At 43.2% G+C, this 16263-nt stretch overlaps 1 protein-coding gene across 1 annotated transcript; it reads right to left on the reverse strand.

Moving 5' to 3' along the window:
• Nucleotides 1-2027: 2027 nt before the first annotated feature.
• Nucleotides 2028-15448, reverse strand: LOC129717587 (aminopeptidase N-like). Its single transcript, XM_055667601.1, has 5 exons — nucleotides 14440-15448; nucleotides 4581-4875; nucleotides 4173-4524; nucleotides 2871-4116; nucleotides 2028-2813 (listed from the first exon to the last, which is right to left on the reverse strand). The coding sequence occupies exons 1-5, from the start codon at nucleotides 15078-15080 to the stop codon at nucleotides 2246-2248; spliced, it is 3102 nt and encodes a 1033-aa protein (XP_055523576.1). The 5' UTR covers nucleotides 15081-15448; the 3' UTR covers nucleotides 2028-2245.
• Nucleotides 15449-16263: the final 815 nt, after the last annotated feature.

A 16263-nucleotide genomic window follows, 5' to 3' on the forward strand; every position in this document is an offset into this window, starting at 1 on the left:
TTCAATTGCATCTCTGTAATATTACCGACAATAATATTCTTCTGAACAAACTGATACAACTTTCCCATTAGGCCTCTGCCATAATAGACGCGAAAAGCGACGCGAACCGATTCGCTCAGCTGTAGGTTAATGTACAGCCATCAGTAGAGCTGTACATCAACCTACGGCCGAGCGAATCGGTTCGCGCCGCTTTCCGCGTCTACTATGGCAGAGGCCTTAGAGAAAGTTGCTGGCTGATGTATTCACTTCATGCAAGCCTGCTGCTGATGCTTCCCGCTACCACACTGAAACAGCATTTTAGTGAAGGGAGTGTCGTTGCATCAGCTGACCCTGCTACTATCGATGCTGATATACCCGCTGCAACAGCTACGCCATGCATAGCCATGCCACAGTTGTGGCCGCTATACGCTGGCCCAACTGCTGAGCACCTGCAACGCTATCCGTAGCCATGCCACAGTTGTGGCCGCCATTGGTATCCGCTGTACCTGCATCTGCTGGCCCTGCTGCTATCGATGGTGAGATCCGCTGAAACTGCTACGCTTATCCGCAGCCATGCCACAGTTGTGGCCGCTAAGGGAGGACTGCTGTCGTCGCTGTTCAGAACTACTATGTGCGGCTTCGACTAAAACAGGCTCTTATATAGGGATGAAAATAGGAATGAATTATTTTACGTACGTGGTGGAATGATATATCTTGAAAAATATGTGTGACTTCATTCTGGTTCAGAGCGATCATTTGATAAGCTCCACCTCTTTTTTCAGTTTCTAAAGTTTTTCCTCAGTTTCGTAGCTCGGATGCACAAAAATGATTTCTTGTCGAGCCGGACCGATAGCACTCTCATTGAAGCAACAAAATAACATGTTTTGTGTCGTGTAGTGCAGCTTGGTTGAAGAAAATGTTCCCGTCCCCGTGTCGCATGTAAGCAGATTATTGCGTTCAGTAGACAGTAGATAGTGTATCCAGCGAATAAACACCGATGGTGCTCTCACACACGCAATGGTTTTAACCCGTATTTTATTGCGGTTTGTAACATCAAGCGATTTCGTTTGCTCGCTGTTGCGTGTTGCATCATGTGACAACTTGGCAGCTGGGAGACGACGAAATTCTGTTTACGCTGATTGATTGAATCGTCTTCATATTAGCTCTGCATAGTCGAACTAACTGCTTTTGTGAATGCGTTCTAACAGGGCAGTTTACTATTCAATGTCGGTTATGCTGATCGCAGCGTTTGCGCTGCCCCTACAGTGGGGAGTTTACTAAATAAAGTAAAAATTAGACAACTACAACAGAATTCGATTGCATCCCGCACAGAATGTCTGCTTGTGCTGATGCCAGAAAATTATTAACCTTCAATTATTTTTTTATTTGCCTTCTAAAAAGCATTTTGCTGTTCGAAATCGGTTGCTAATTACAACCTTTGAGCTGCCCTAACATTGATACACGGACAACATGCACTGTGGAAGCTATTTCACATTCAGTAAATTAGACGGGTGCGACAAATTTAAATTGCTAGGATGCAACACAGAATACTTGCTTGCGTTGACAAAAATTATTAACTTTCAATGACTTGTTTATTTGCCTTCAAAAAGGCATTTTGAATTCCAAAATTGGATTTCCTGATGGCAATCTTCATGCTGCCCCAACACGGGGGGAATAATGGCTGTCTGGCGACACACGCTGAGAAAAACCGCGCTGCTCCTGAGACGTGGTGACCAACCACAGAGCTAGTGCTGCTGCTAAGGAAGGACGACTGCTGTTGTCGCTGTCTAGAACTATTATGAGCGGCTCCGGCTTAAACAGGCTCTCATATAGGCCAAATAGCATGTTTTCGATTGCAAGGTATATGATTCTGTCGACCGTGCTTGGGAAGCAAGCATATAACGACCAATCAGAGGTCGAATTTCTCGTTTTGACAAGGCTTGACTATTTTCAATAGTACAATAGTGTGAATAATAAAATTACAATTATCTTATTTAGGGAAGAATCTTAGAAGATTTTCCAATCTATTGCTGCAAGAACGAAGGAAATCCATCGAATACTAACCGATTTATTAGCATTTGAAATTGGACATATTTTCACTTTTTTCGGTTTTAGATTTTCATTTCACATCCCTATGTAGCCGAACTTCCTGAGAGAAGTATTCTACTTCAAAAAAACGATTTGTATATAACACACTCGTATTATTATCGCAAGTTTGGCTTATGTTAAGTTTTCATTACTTTTGACTATTTAAACTAAACAAAATCTATAGAATGCTTCTCAAAATGGACAGCGCTAAAAGGGCGAAAGATGCTGAAGCAACGGCGGATCCTCCTCCGTCTTCCTTGGTGGTACTTTGTAGGGCCGCCGTCACGGATGTTTTCTCTTGGGTGGAAGAAATCGTTGCTTCCGGCGTTGTAGTCTCCGAAGGAGCGATCGTTGGCTCATCCTCGTTCGTTGTTAGGCTGCTACTTGTGGTCGTAGATGTCGATCTTGATGACGGTACACTAACCGTCGTTGTTGAAGTAGTAGTTGTCACTGTGCTACTAGTTGTGGTTGTTGTTGTGGTTTGCTCCGTGGTTGTCGTGGCAGGAGCCGGGAAAAAAGCCTCCAGCCAGTCCTCGATTTCCTCACCTTTGGTTTGTATCCATATGAGGTTTTCACTCGTTTGTTCCAGAGCCCTGAGGATGTCGGCATCTCTCAGCAGACCCGCCCGGGAGAGTTGATCGATTAACTCCTGAAATTGGCCGTTCAACTCGAGATCGACGATGGAGTTTGCCAAGTTGGTTACGGCGTTCCCAATAGCACGTTTTCCAAAATTTCCCATATTGTACCTGCGAAAGGAAGAATCGATTGAATACTGACTGAAACCTAACACTTTTCACACCTACAATTCATTGATCTTCATCAGGTTGTTGGCGAAAAATCTAATCGCAATTTCTGTTCCCTTCCGATCTCTACCGGAAACGGCATTGAAGATCGCTCCCCGCTCCTGACCGAAGTAGTTCAATCCATCGACTTCATCGGCGATTGATGTGTTGAGGAACATTTCTTTCAGCAGTTCGCTTTGCGTACACCCAAGCGCGCTGATGAGATCTCCGCGGAACTGTTGATCCTTCGAGGTCTGCATTCTCTGCCACACTGCTAGGAAAATATCCTCGCCGGCTTTCGCCAATCCATGACAATAAATTACCCCTCGTAAATCGGGATCCACCTGGACGTCTGCCGCTATTAACGATTGCCGCAAAGCCTCCGAGGCCTTATTCAGACACTGTTCCGATCCCATCGTGCATGCCCATTGTGCGACCAGTTCTCGTGCTCGACGTGCGAAGAGATCATCCAGGGGTTCCGTTTCCAGTCCCAACTCCGCAAACACCGGACTGATTATGGACAGGAAATATCTCTTCAGCGTTTGGTCCTGTTCCGAGGCCGAGAAAAGACGCATCAATACTTGAAGGTTTCTATTTGCAGCCGCCCACGGTACGTAATCCCTCTCGTGGGTGAGGTATGCGATTAAACGGAGGGCAGTGTCGTAGCCTAACCGACCGGACCGGGCCAAATTGAACGAATCGTCGATCAACTGCGCGCGGTTGATGTTGTTGATGACGGAGTGGTTGCGATGGAGTTGCGTAATCAGCAAGTTCCAGAGACGTTCGTCGTAGTTTACTCGGTAGTATCCGGTTTGCTGTTTGTTGAAAATGATCCAATCGGAAGATGTCCAGCCTTCGGCTGGAAGTGTTGCACTGTTGGACAACAACCAGCGTGTGTCTGAGGTGATGTCGAAATTAGGGTTTTTGGCAGTTGCGAAATTGTACGGTAATATCCAAGAAGAGTTCTTCTCATCCAAGGCTTTGAGCAGATAACGCTCCTGAGTTATGCGAACGTACAAGTTGAGATCTCTAGAGACGTGAAGCACCGGGAAGCCACTCTGTTCCGTCCATGATTGGAGAATGTTCAGAGCCGTGACATCATCCGGCAGAGCAACGTCGGTCGCGTTGTCGATTGCTTGCTGAATTGCTTCGGCAAAATGTTCCGGTGTGGCTGCCTGGAATGCTCTGGCACGCAAATAATTGGTCAGCGCTTGTCGGAAAGTTTCCGGTTCGAAAGCATGCCGGAACATTCGCATCATGGATCCGCCTTATAGGGAATAAAATAGAATCACTAATAAAGAGCAAGAAATTTTACAAAAATACCTTTCGCATAGGAAATTTCGTCAAACACGTTGGCGACCTCCGTCGGAGTGTTAACATAGTAAGTCATAGGTCGCGAAGAACTGAGCGCATCGCGCTCGAAAGCACTGTACATTTGTTCGACCGTATAGGTTTCCCCGATTCGCAGCTCCGGATAGGCCATATCCGATGCCAGATACTCAAAGTACCTAGCGAAACCTTCCTTCATCCAGAGGTAGCTCCACCATGCCGGCGACACCATGTTACCAAAAAATTGGTGACCAAATTCGTGTCCCACTACGGTCGCAATCGAGTGCTTCTGTCTCAGCGGTGAAGTCTGACTGTTGTAGAAGAAACTCTGCTCCTTATAAGTAACCTTCAAAGAAAACATCATCATCATCTGATAAAAACCGTAATTTCAACTCAACTCACCAAACCATAATTTTCCATCGCCCCAGGGGCGAAATCCGGCACCGCCACCTGGTAAATCTTCGGCAACGCATAGTCCGTCTGCAGGTATTCTTCCAGCACCTCCAGTGTTTTGTAGCCAGCTTCCAGAATAAAATCCCCCTCTCCGCTGCGGATGGCATTGTAGCGAGCGAAGACCCGCTGCCGGGGGTACAGCGGGGATTCCACCGAGGCGAAATCACTCACCACGATGCCCAGCAGATAAGGCTGCATGATGGGCGTATCTGCGAACACCGTTTTTACATACCCGTCGTATGGTCTATTTGGAGATAAGAAATTTTATGTTGGTGATGTGATGAAAAGCTGCCATTTGGCAGCTGATGGCGCAATCGAGTCATATCAAATAGTTAACCTATTTACGACGGGAGAGTGTGTTGCTATCGAGTTTGACTAGATAATTATTCAATATTTGTTTTCTAAATTAGGCATGAAGGTAGAACATGGCATGAATCATTTCGACGCTTTTAAAATTATTATTATTATTTTAAAATTATTGTAATCATTACGACCTTTTTCCGACTATTTCATTCCATCGCCTTCGGAACCACGCATCTACTAAAACAGCAAGCCCATCGCTAGGAAAAAGCGATTCCCCCAGTTATTTACCCCGGTGCTTTCGAAGTTATCGTTGGAACCTCCTTACAAAAATGTGGTATCGAAATGCAGTGCAATGCACCAGACGCCCTATTACACATATGACAATCCATCAACTGATCAAGTGGTACTGCGTTAACAGTAGAACCCGAGCACGAGAAGTTTGGTTCCACGCCGGAAGCCGGTTTTTTCTATGAATTGCCAATCCTAACCCATCAAAGACGACCCCTATTGAGACGAGCTGCTCTTGATACATTTCACTCAAAGTAGCATGACTATCGAAGTTTTCTGCGCAGTCCCGCCTCGCCACCGCTGCTGCTGCAAGCAATCCACCCCGACCAGCGGGTTATCTTACGCTGGTGTTATCACTGGGACTTTCACTGGTTCTACTGGAGACGACACTCCAGTACCTACAAAGGAACTAGTCAAAATCAACTCCGCTGCCTTCGAAATTCATAGAAGCCTTTCGTTATTGCAAATTAGAGCGCTTCTCTCAGGAACAAACATGTTGAGCTCCCGATTTCCTCGGCGAGGAGGAGATCATCTGAGAGTGTGCCACATCACGGAAAACGCTGTAGACAATCACCTAGTTGACCGATCCTTTCCAACTTAACTTTCAGCTTAACTCTACCCTCTAGGTTCTGTACAACATCAGGCTGCAACTTCTCCTGTACGGAAACCCTCTTTTTCTTCACGGCTTCCTCAGATTTGACCTTCTTAGGGTGCTTCCGTAGTGCCTGTTTTATTGTAGACCAGTAATTTTTCGATGGGCCTTAGCTCCGGTGCATTGAAGAAGTTTATGTACTGTTCCAGGACATAACTCCGTTAGCCACATGAGCAGATCGCTGCAACTCAGCATAGGGGTGTATAGTATCCATATTTTGCCATGTAGTCCCTCCTGGTTCTTGGCTCTCTTAACGAAAAACTTGGACGGATTCAACTTTTGGCCACATTCCTGACCGACTGACTTGGAATTTCACTTAAACGCTTTGTGATCCTGACCATTAATAGAACACTTATTCCGACCGCATTTGTCATCTTGACAAATCGATTCAGCGTTCACTGCACGCTTTCGAGGAGTTGTTGAGGATATTCCAGGTGCTTGCGCAAATCAATTCCCTACGTAGCTTTTCAGGTAACGTCATTTTTTCCAAATTTCGAAAAACTGATAGCACTTCTAACACTTTTTTGTTGTTGTGCATATTGATGTGGGACACCCTTTGCATCATCGAACCTGAACGCACGACACGAGGTGAGGCAACCGATAACATAACCAGAATGACATCACTCTGGCGGAGGACCCCATAACCGGACACTGCAACTTCTGCAACTTCGCATCTCTCCGCAGGAACAAAGCCATTTTGGAGCTGGTCGGATCTGAGGGAGCCGCCGCCGTCCACAGTTCAAATAGCCTGATTCCGGAGGATGCAAGAGAAAGGTGTCCTCCCTGAGGAACAGTTTAGATTCCGCAAGAGCAGGTTCACCATCCATCGACCCAATTCAGTTAGCACCATCATCCAGCAGAACAAGTCAGTGCGAGGGTCGACAGTAATGGCACTCTTGGACACTGAAAAAGCTTTTGCACTAGTTTTTGGACTAGTCTACAAGCTCCATCAATACAGATTCGAGCAAGCCATGACCGAAATCGGTCGTACAAATTTTCGCTCGCGTGTTATATAGGAAGAAAACTGCTTTAATGTTGTGCGTGTTCGTTATAAATGTTATCGCGAAGTGCGTTTATTTTTTTAAATTTACAAGTGTTTTTTGGAAGAGTTTGCGGCATGTTCGTTGCGAAACATCCACCAATTGAGTGTAGTAATGCCGTAAACATCGATTGACAAAATGGCTGCAATAGCATATAGAGTGGTACTACGCCACCGTCGCTTGCAGCTGGTTTTAGTTTGCTTCTCATCACTGTGTGTTGTGTTTGTAGAAAGAGTTGAACAAGTTGGAAAATTGAACGTCGAGAGATGATGAAAAATTCATATACCTAGTTTTCGGGAGAAAAATTGGACGAAACGGGAATCGAGAGTAGTGAAATCGATTCAGTGCGTTTTATCGGTGAAATTATGATTGTTCTAGCGGAATTGGTTAAATTGTTCAGAAAACTTTAGATTTTGTTATTGTCTCGCGGCTCTTTGTTTCGCAGTTTCGTGGTGGTAGTGTGCCTATCTGGATAGTGTGTATCAAATTACCGGGACTGCTGCTCGCACTGGCCCAACGACTCACAAATGTAAAGGGAATTGGAAGATAAGTATCGGTGTTTGTGTTCTTTTACATGCAATCTGAAGTAGAAGTGGGCAAAACAGTTCTTAACCGAAAGCGGCTCTGAACCGGTCACTCACCGTCTCAATAAACGCCTCATAGTTAACAATTATTCGCGAGATTGATGGATCGTGTTGTTTCGGTAAACTTCGGTCTCGGGCGAACCATCCGTTTTAGCGCGCTAAGAACCGTGGTTCATTTTCTTGAGCCGTTCGATCAATCGCACGAGCTCGGCTTACCAAAATGTACTATTTTCCGTAATGAGCGCGTGCTAAAAATCTTTGAACGCGATAAGCAGAACGTTAGTAAATATGAATGAGCCAGAATCGGTTAGTTAAATATTCCGCTCCACTTATATATCGATTGTCTAACTATATAGTCAAATATTTATTTACCGCGCGCGAGATTAGGAAATATATGATCGTTACCGTTTTGCAATTTATGATTTTTCTAGCTTTTCCGCAAATATTGTTACAAATAAACTTTTCTCTCAGTTCACCATATTGTAATCTTATAGGTGGAAATGAAACTAGCTCATGTATACTCGGATTGTTATTGATTTGGCCCTTTGTAAATAAACACTGTTTGTTTTATGTATGGTTGTATATTTGCATTTTTCAAATTATAAGGCTTTGAATGCATGCAACTCTGCCAGTTTTCATACTAAATAGGTGTCACAGGTTACTCATCGTATCAACGGACTCGTTCAAGCGCTATATAGAAATTGTATATTTTATGATACAAACCACGCACACGTGTACGTGGCCCCAACAACATACTTATTGCTTGTTGGTTTAATTCGATTCCATGAACGAAATTATAAATTTTGTATTTCTTCCAAGTAAACCACACACATTTTTCCATGGTCTTTCGTGTTTTAATCGGTCTCAAATCATGAAATAGTTTTTTTTTAAATAGACGAACAGTATACGAGAAATTTATTAGGCATAAAGCCAGATGTGCTGGTGACCAAATATCTGGATACTCCGCGTCGATACCATCCATGAGATCGTATTTTCTACAGATTGATCATCAACGCGTAGTAGTTGTTGGTAGCCAAAAGGGTCACTTCAACACAACATAGGAGTGGAGGGGCATTAACGTGGATACAACTTTCGTGATTCGTAGTTTTAGTAACATTATATAGTTGACTAATATAAATCAATGAAAGATACGTTGCGGTTTCACGGTTACATACGGTTACAGTTACATTATGACCTCGTAAGGAGATGTCCGAACATTTGAGTTGTCTCAATTAAATTGTAGGTCCGGGATCAACTCAATTATAGGTCCAGTGTGCGTTCAATCATAGGTCACGTGCGTTTCGTTTTTTCAGTGTTACATCATCAAACAGAATGAGTTCGGAACCCGTTTTTATTTTCGCGGTGAATATAATTATTTCATAGGCGCGATATTCGTTGTTATGAACCCGGTGCTCGAAATCAGCGCATCGTTTACCAAAACGAACCCAGCTGCAAACCCTTCCCTCACCTCCAACATCCCAGTGATTTCTCGTGGAAGTGCAGAGGTGTTCTCGGCTTCCAACAAAGCGAGTATCACGTCAACATGTTCCTATACATACTTCTTCTTTGACCTGCATTCGGATGCGGCCGGCGCTGGTATTGCCTAATATAAAGATTAAGGTCACCAGTTTTAACACATTGAGGATGAATGTTAATCCCAAACATCATCCGCTGGTTCTCTGTGTTATAACAGCTGATCTGGCAATAACGGAATAGCAACCGCGGGCGGTCAATCATGCTCATGCTCATGCTACAAGCTCCATCAATACAATTTTCCAACTTATCTGATTGAGAAAAATAAAAAAAAGTCAGGTTTAGCGATTTTGAATACGTGTAAACCAAGCCTAAGTTGCGTTGACATCGTCGTTAGTATGCGACTAAATAAGTATCGGTGATGGTAGGTACAATCTCTCCGCCTTCCTTCTTATGATATAATTCTCGCTAAACATGTGAAAAGGGCCCATGTGCCATATGTAAACAATCCACAATTTCACGTTTTTCAATGAATACAAGCTTAATCTACCCGTACAAATAAGATTGTTTGATTGAGAATAAATTCTTTTATCAATAAATCTTATTGGTAAGGGCAGATTTCGCTTGTATAAATCAAAAAACGAGAAAATTTAGCTTGTTTACATATGGCACATGGGCCCTTTTCACATGTTTGGCGAGATATTTCTTCTTGTGAGCGTACACCACAAAATGTGGTTCTCAATATTAACAGCTTGGTATATGAAGTTATTCGTACAATGTGCACAAAGTGAACAGATCCGATCTATACGTATACCTTTGGATGATGATCGAGATTCTTTTGTCAAAAAAGGAGAGTAAATGACAGTGTATACTAGGGTGGGGAAAAGTGATCGATTTTCCAGAACCAAGTTTTTTTGGTTCCTTTCGGGGCCCCAAACAACCCCAAACTTGCCTGAAGTCGATTGGATTTGTCTCCGCTTGGCGCATTGCATTTCCAATTTGTATGGAAATTTATATGGGAAAACCTACTTTTTTGCATTTACCTTTCTAGAGAGCTCAATAATGCTCTAATAATGCACTACATTATGTTAAAGTATAGTATTTTAGATGCCGAACAACTTTGCAGAAGACACTGAAGAGCTACGATGTCCCTAAGAAGAGCTATAACTGTTCAAAGTTGAGTATATCGATTTAAATGCAGAAAATCTTGTTTCCTGCCAACATTACCAATGTACCGGCGTCAGTAGGATTCCCATCAGAAGGAACCTGTCGTTACGAGTTTGTATACTCAGCTGGATCAAGCAAACAAATTTAGGTCAATATTCAAGGCGTAGAAAGAATTTACAACGTGCTCCAGAGGTTACTCCTGATGGAAATCTGACTGACGCCGGTACACTGGCAGTGTTGGCAGAAAAAATGATTCGCAACGTAAATTTCGACATACCCAACTTTGAATAGCTCTAGTATTTTTTTGAGATGCTCTAGTTCTTCAGTGTCTTCGGCCAAGTTGTTAGGCATCAAAAACCTGTCATTTGAAGTTATGAAACCTATGGTTTGAGTCATTTTGAGCTCTTTAAAATGGAAAATGCATAAAAGTTGGTTTTTCCATAAAAATCACCATATAAATTTGAAATGCAATGCGCCAAGCGGAGACAAAACCAATCGACTTTTACCGTCGAATTTCTACAAATTTTGAAAGTTAATCTATTTGCTTCTCAATTTTGTGAAGTGGTTGAAAGTTTTAGGTTTGAAATATGGTATAATTCACCGAGAAATTGATCAAAAAGGCGTAATGAGATGAATATAGGTACTGAGATGAATATAGGAGCGCTTACCCTACCTAAACAGGGGCTTCCAAGGTTACCTACAGAAGGAAGGCATCCACCACGAGAAGACTAACGATTACACACCCGATCAAAACGGTTTTGCAGAGCGCGCTAATCGAACAATCGTAGAAAAAGCCTACGTGTGGCCTAACCATACAGAGTGGAAGAAAGCCCAATCTTTCAAATGTTCGAGTTCTTGGGACTAAAGCCATGGTCCAGGTCCCAAAGCAAAAACGGCAAAAACTGATGGGATTCGATGAAGAAACCGAAGGCTATCGTCAGTACGATCAAAAAAAAGAAGACTACAATCAAGGGTCGTGAAGTCGTCTCCTGAACGAAGGCGTTCCATCCGAAGCAGCGTGCCCCGAAGCCGGCATGTCAAGCCATCGTACGTTAGACTTGACATCGAAAGTTTGAACCGTGCTTGAGCCGACACTTTCGACTGCAACACTCTGCGAATCGAAATCAGAAGACGAATATGATGAAGATGATTCAAGAGACGATAGCGAAACAAGTACAAGTACCTTGACTGATCTTGTGCTCCCTTCGCGACAATCTACACAACCACCTAGGTCAAAGGTGTCGAAGCGCAGCGAACGGGAGAACGTTCTTGCAGGCAAGTACAATATCATTCATGTTGTTAGCACTGGCCTTCCTGGTATCTCACTTCCATAGCCAACCCCTGATAAAGATTTGAGCGCGGACTCGAGCGACTTCCCTGGTTTTTCCGATGATGAAGGCACCAACGATGGTTTCGTGGCAGTGACATCGGGCATGAATGGCGAATTCGGCAACGATCCCGTCTCACATCAGGAAGCGCCTAAGGCCTGTGACGATAGCGATGCCTGGAAGCGTGCTATGCAGGAAGAATTAGACGCCTTGGTGGACAACAAAACTTGGACTATCATTTCGCTACCATAAGGAAGCAAGGCAATGAAGTGCAAATGGGTCTACAAGACGAAGCGAGACGCTGAAGGTAAGGTACAACGACACAAGGCACGTTTAGTCATCAAAGGTTACTCCCAGCGAAAGGGGGTAGACTACGATGAGACGTACGCTCCCGTCGTTCGGTATAGTTCGCTGCGGTACCTTTTCGCCCTGGCAACCAGACACGACCTTGTGATAGACCAGATGGATGCAGTGACGGCCTTTCTACAAGGCGATCTCGATGAAGAGATTTACATGGAGCAGCATCCATGTTTCACGGACGATAATCAAAAAACGATGGTGTGCAAGCAGAACAAGGCATTGTACGGCTTGAAGCAGTCAAGCCAAGTTCGGAACCACAAACTCGATACGGCTCTTCGACGTTTTGGCCTGAAACCAATACAGTACGATCCATGTGTATATATTGGTAACAAAGGAGGCAAAATGATGGTTGTTGCAATATACGTCGATGATCTAATGATCTTCTGCAACGATCCAGCATGGGAGTACAAACAAAAGCAACATCTCTCCAGCTGCTTCCGGATAAAGGACCTGGGACAAGCGCAACACTGCCTTGGAATCCGAATTAAAAGGACAATGATTCCATCAGCTTGGACCAGGAAGCCTGCACAGAGTCGATTCTGAAGCGGTTCAACATGGAACGATGCAAACCACCCTTACTAACACGCAGAGAATCCATCCCCAGGATACCTATAACTCGGTGACGGAATCGTGAAAGGAATCGCAAACACAATCCGGAGGATTCCCATTCACGATTCTTATTTCAAGAATCCTAGAGCCATATACAGGGCATTCCTGAGGATTCTTTTACAGGAATCCTTTTCAAGGACGCTTAGGAATCCAATGTGAGGAATCCTAGAGAATCTATGCGAATCGTTTGTGTTCGTCCGGGCAGTAAAGGTGCCGATGAACAGCAGTGAGAAGCTTACAAAAGATGCGAGCCCGAAAGATGACAATGAATCCACTGCTATGAAGAACGTTCCGTATCAGTCGGATGTCTCTTGTATTTGGCGCAGAGCACTCGGCCGGATATTCTTTTTGCGGTAAACACTCTTAGCCGGTTCAACGACAATCCCGGGGTCAAACATTGGAACGCAGTGAAGCATGTTCTTTGTTACCTACGTGGAACTTCCGGTATGAAGTTGATCTATAGAAAGGATGCAGATTCCAGCGTAGTCGGTTATTGCGATGCTGACTGGGGATCGGATCCAGATGAAAGGAAGTCCACAAGTGCCAACGTCTTCATAGCACAGGGCGGTGCAATCTCGTGGATGTACAAGAAGCAACTAACAGTGGCACTCTCAACGTGTGAAGCCGAATACATGTCCGTTTCCGCAGCCGTGCAGCTGAAGCATGTTCTTTGTTACCTACGTGGAACTTCCGGTATGAAGTTGATCTATAGAAAGGATGCAGATTCCAGCGTAGTCGGTTATTGCGATGCTGACTGGGGATCGGATCCAGATGAAAGGAAGTCCACAAGTGCCAACGTCTTCATAGCACAGGGCGGTGCAATCTCGTGGATGTACAAGAAGCAACTAACAGTGACACTCTCAACGTGTGAAGCCGAATACATGTCCGTTTCCGCAGCCGTGCAGCTGACATCTTGGTGGCGTGGTTTGTCAGCACTGCTCAATAATAACAACGATGAGCCGATTGAGATCCGATGCGACAATCAAAGCTGCATTGCGATCGCGAAAAATGGTGGTTATAACCCGCGCAAGAAGCACATTGACATACGGCACCATTTCATAAAAGACGCTCTCCGTCGTGGTACGGTAGCACAGAGGAGCAAATTGCGGATGGTCTCACCAAACCACTACAACGAATAAAGTTTGAAGAAAGTTGCAAGCTGATGGGACTCTCTGCGGCTTAAGGAGTAATGTTGAAGCTGAAGCAAGCCTTGAGTTTCATCTATTATTATTACATGTCAGAAATACATTTGTTCATATTCTAACCTCTACCAAAGACAGACGTCTTAACTAATTCCGCAATATTATTTCACGTAACAATAATGTGAAAAATATTTTGAATGTACGTTAATCTTACGGTCGTGTCGCACATAAAACCTCTCCGACTATTTCTGCCATTTTGGACTTTTCACGATGTTATGCACTATTTTTATTATTCAATATTTTTGCATTATTTTAATGTTTTACTATTTAATATATTTTAATATTTTTATTATTCACTATTACACACTATTTTTATTATACGGGCCTTTTCGGTCATTTTGACCTTTACATGCTCATATCAACCATTTTCAGAATGCTAACTTCACTCATTCTGATATAAATTATTTTGCTTAAATTTTATGGATTTTCGAAATTTTTTAGAGCTTGCTTAATATTTTGGATTATTTTGGAACTTTTTCGCCTTGGTTAACATTTTTCAACATCGTTTACCGTGTTACTGCTAATCCGCTAACTGAAAATTACTGTCACTAATTGGCGAATTAGTGAAACAGTATCCACCATTGTTTAATGCAATAAATTCATTACAGATACTAAATTTTTTTTTCACTAGCTGCTTGACCATTTTTAATCGAATTGCTATCTTTTGCACAATAACACAGAAGCAAAAAACCGCCAGCTGTCATAAAATTGTGCATACAATCAGCGCTGTCTACTTCGATCCTGATATCTACACTCAGCAATGATTCCATTTCAGGGTAGTTTCTCTAATTTTATTACTCACCCGGGAGAGCTTTCCTTTGGCAGATTATTCGACAGGACGGAGTAATCCTCTCCGTGAATCACCGTCAGCCCGATTGCGGCCCGTATGCCAGGTTCATCGTAGCAAGGAAAAGCATGGCGGGCGTCCGTCGAGGAAAACTGCGTCGTGGCAAGCCAACGTGTTTTTCCCTCATCATCCACGTACGAGGAACGGTAAAATCCGGCATTATCCTCGCGTAGTTGTCCATTATACTCGAACTCTAAGAAGTAGGTTCCCTTCAAATCGACGCCTGGTGGCATCACGGTAACAAACTCACGTACCGGATCCAGCTGGAAGCTGGAATTATCGTTCAGCAGCACGTTTTCCGTTCCATTCCCGAAAAAGGACCACAACTTCACGTGGGTAATCGTGATCTGACGATAGTGCAGCGTGATGCTGCTGTTCCGCTCATCCTTAACAAACACTTCAATCTTGACGCTTCCATCGAACCGAAACTGTCTGCTGCGGCCGTCCTCGTGGATGTACGTGGTCAGTTCAAGGTCGTACCGCAATGGGTAACTGTTGTTCGGTAGTCGATAATTGTTACCGTCCAGCTGTCCGCGGACGGTCATCGGCCACAGCACTGCCAGCACCGCAAACAACACCCAAATTGGCTTACCCATCCTAACCGTTCAGCGGTCTTTTGAATACTAAACACCGCCTCTGATTGCAGTTGTCAATAATTGTGTCCACATAACTGTTGTTTTTCATCGGTTTTGATGTGTTATCTCGCTGTGTTACTTACCTGTAGCGGTTCGAGTAAAATATGCCGATACCAAGGCTATTTAACCGCCGGTTTTAACGATTTTTTCTCGAACGACCGACAGACAACGTGCTTCTTGCCAGGGTTGAAACTATTTCCGCTCTGGAAGAGCGTGGGGCTGAATTTGAAACAGCGTCAGTAAATAGCAATTGTTTATCGTATTTGTTCGCCTGATAGGGTACATCATAACCCACTTGAATGTATCTTGTGTAGTAATGCTAATCACTAAACAGATGGCTGTAATTATCTGCTCTCGAACTTCTGTGCTACGCTTACGACTAAGAAAGCACTCACTCACCAGTCGTTTACTCTGCTGATATAATTGTTTATATATTGACTACAGTAACAGGTATCAGCAGGTTTCGATTGATGATGGTACATATATTCCAGATCTTATCAAGCATTCCGTGATAGCGCGCGAATTCGACAGTGGTTTGCTGTCAAATTGGAGTGCATCATAGTAACCACGGTTATTAATTGATTGACAGTCAAGTGTGCCTTTCGAGTGTTCTCGTGAAAATTGTTCATCAGTTTGGTCTTTTAATGTTTATCACAAGTGTCGTCATTTGAAGCGTGCAAACTTTGGGCGCCGAAAATCCTCTGCTCTTTTTAATCATCATTTTTGCTCACTATTTATTGCAATGTGATATATGTGGGTTGCAGAACTTCGGGGTAAATTGTTTGAAACAGTGTTGCCGGAGTGATGCCAAGTTTTAGTTTCAAGTGCGTGGATCCAATTTTAGTTAAAGCATGCTTCATTGAAAATCCGGAACAAATGTTTAAACTTTTTTTTTTAATTGGGGGGGGGGGGGGGGAATGTTTGTAATGATTTATTTATGTACTAATATCTATTCAGAATTATTATTGTGTGTTTTGCCACAAATGGTGACATTTCAACACTATTATATATATATATATATATATATATATATATATATATATATATATATATATATATATATATATATATATATATATATATATATATATATATATATATATATATATATATATATATATATGAATATATATATATATATATA

This window comes from Wyeomyia smithii, chromosome 1 (assembly GCF_029784165.1).
Source record: "Wyeomyia smithii strain HCP4-BCI-WySm-NY-G18 chromosome 1, ASM2978416v1, whole genome shotgun sequence".
Taxonomy (NCBI): Eukaryota; Metazoa; Arthropoda; class Insecta; order Diptera; family Culicidae; genus Wyeomyia; species Wyeomyia smithii.

What these genes read in the sequence shown, in the direction of transcription:
- LOC129717587 (XM_055667601.1), bottom strand. Translation starts at nt 15,080, where the DNA reads ATGGGTAAGCCAATTTGGGTGTTGTTTGCGGTGCTGGCAGTGCTGTGG. An exon ending in CCAAAGGAAAGCTCTCCCGG is followed by an intron (nt 4,876 to 14,439) that starts GTGAGTAATAAA and finishes ATCTCCAAATAG; the next exon opens with ACCATACGACGGGTATGTAA. An exon ending in CGAAATTTCCTATGCGAAAG is followed by an intron (nt 4,117 to 4,172) that starts GTATTTTTGTAA and finishes ATTCCCTATAAG; the next exon opens with GCGGATCCATGATGCGAATG.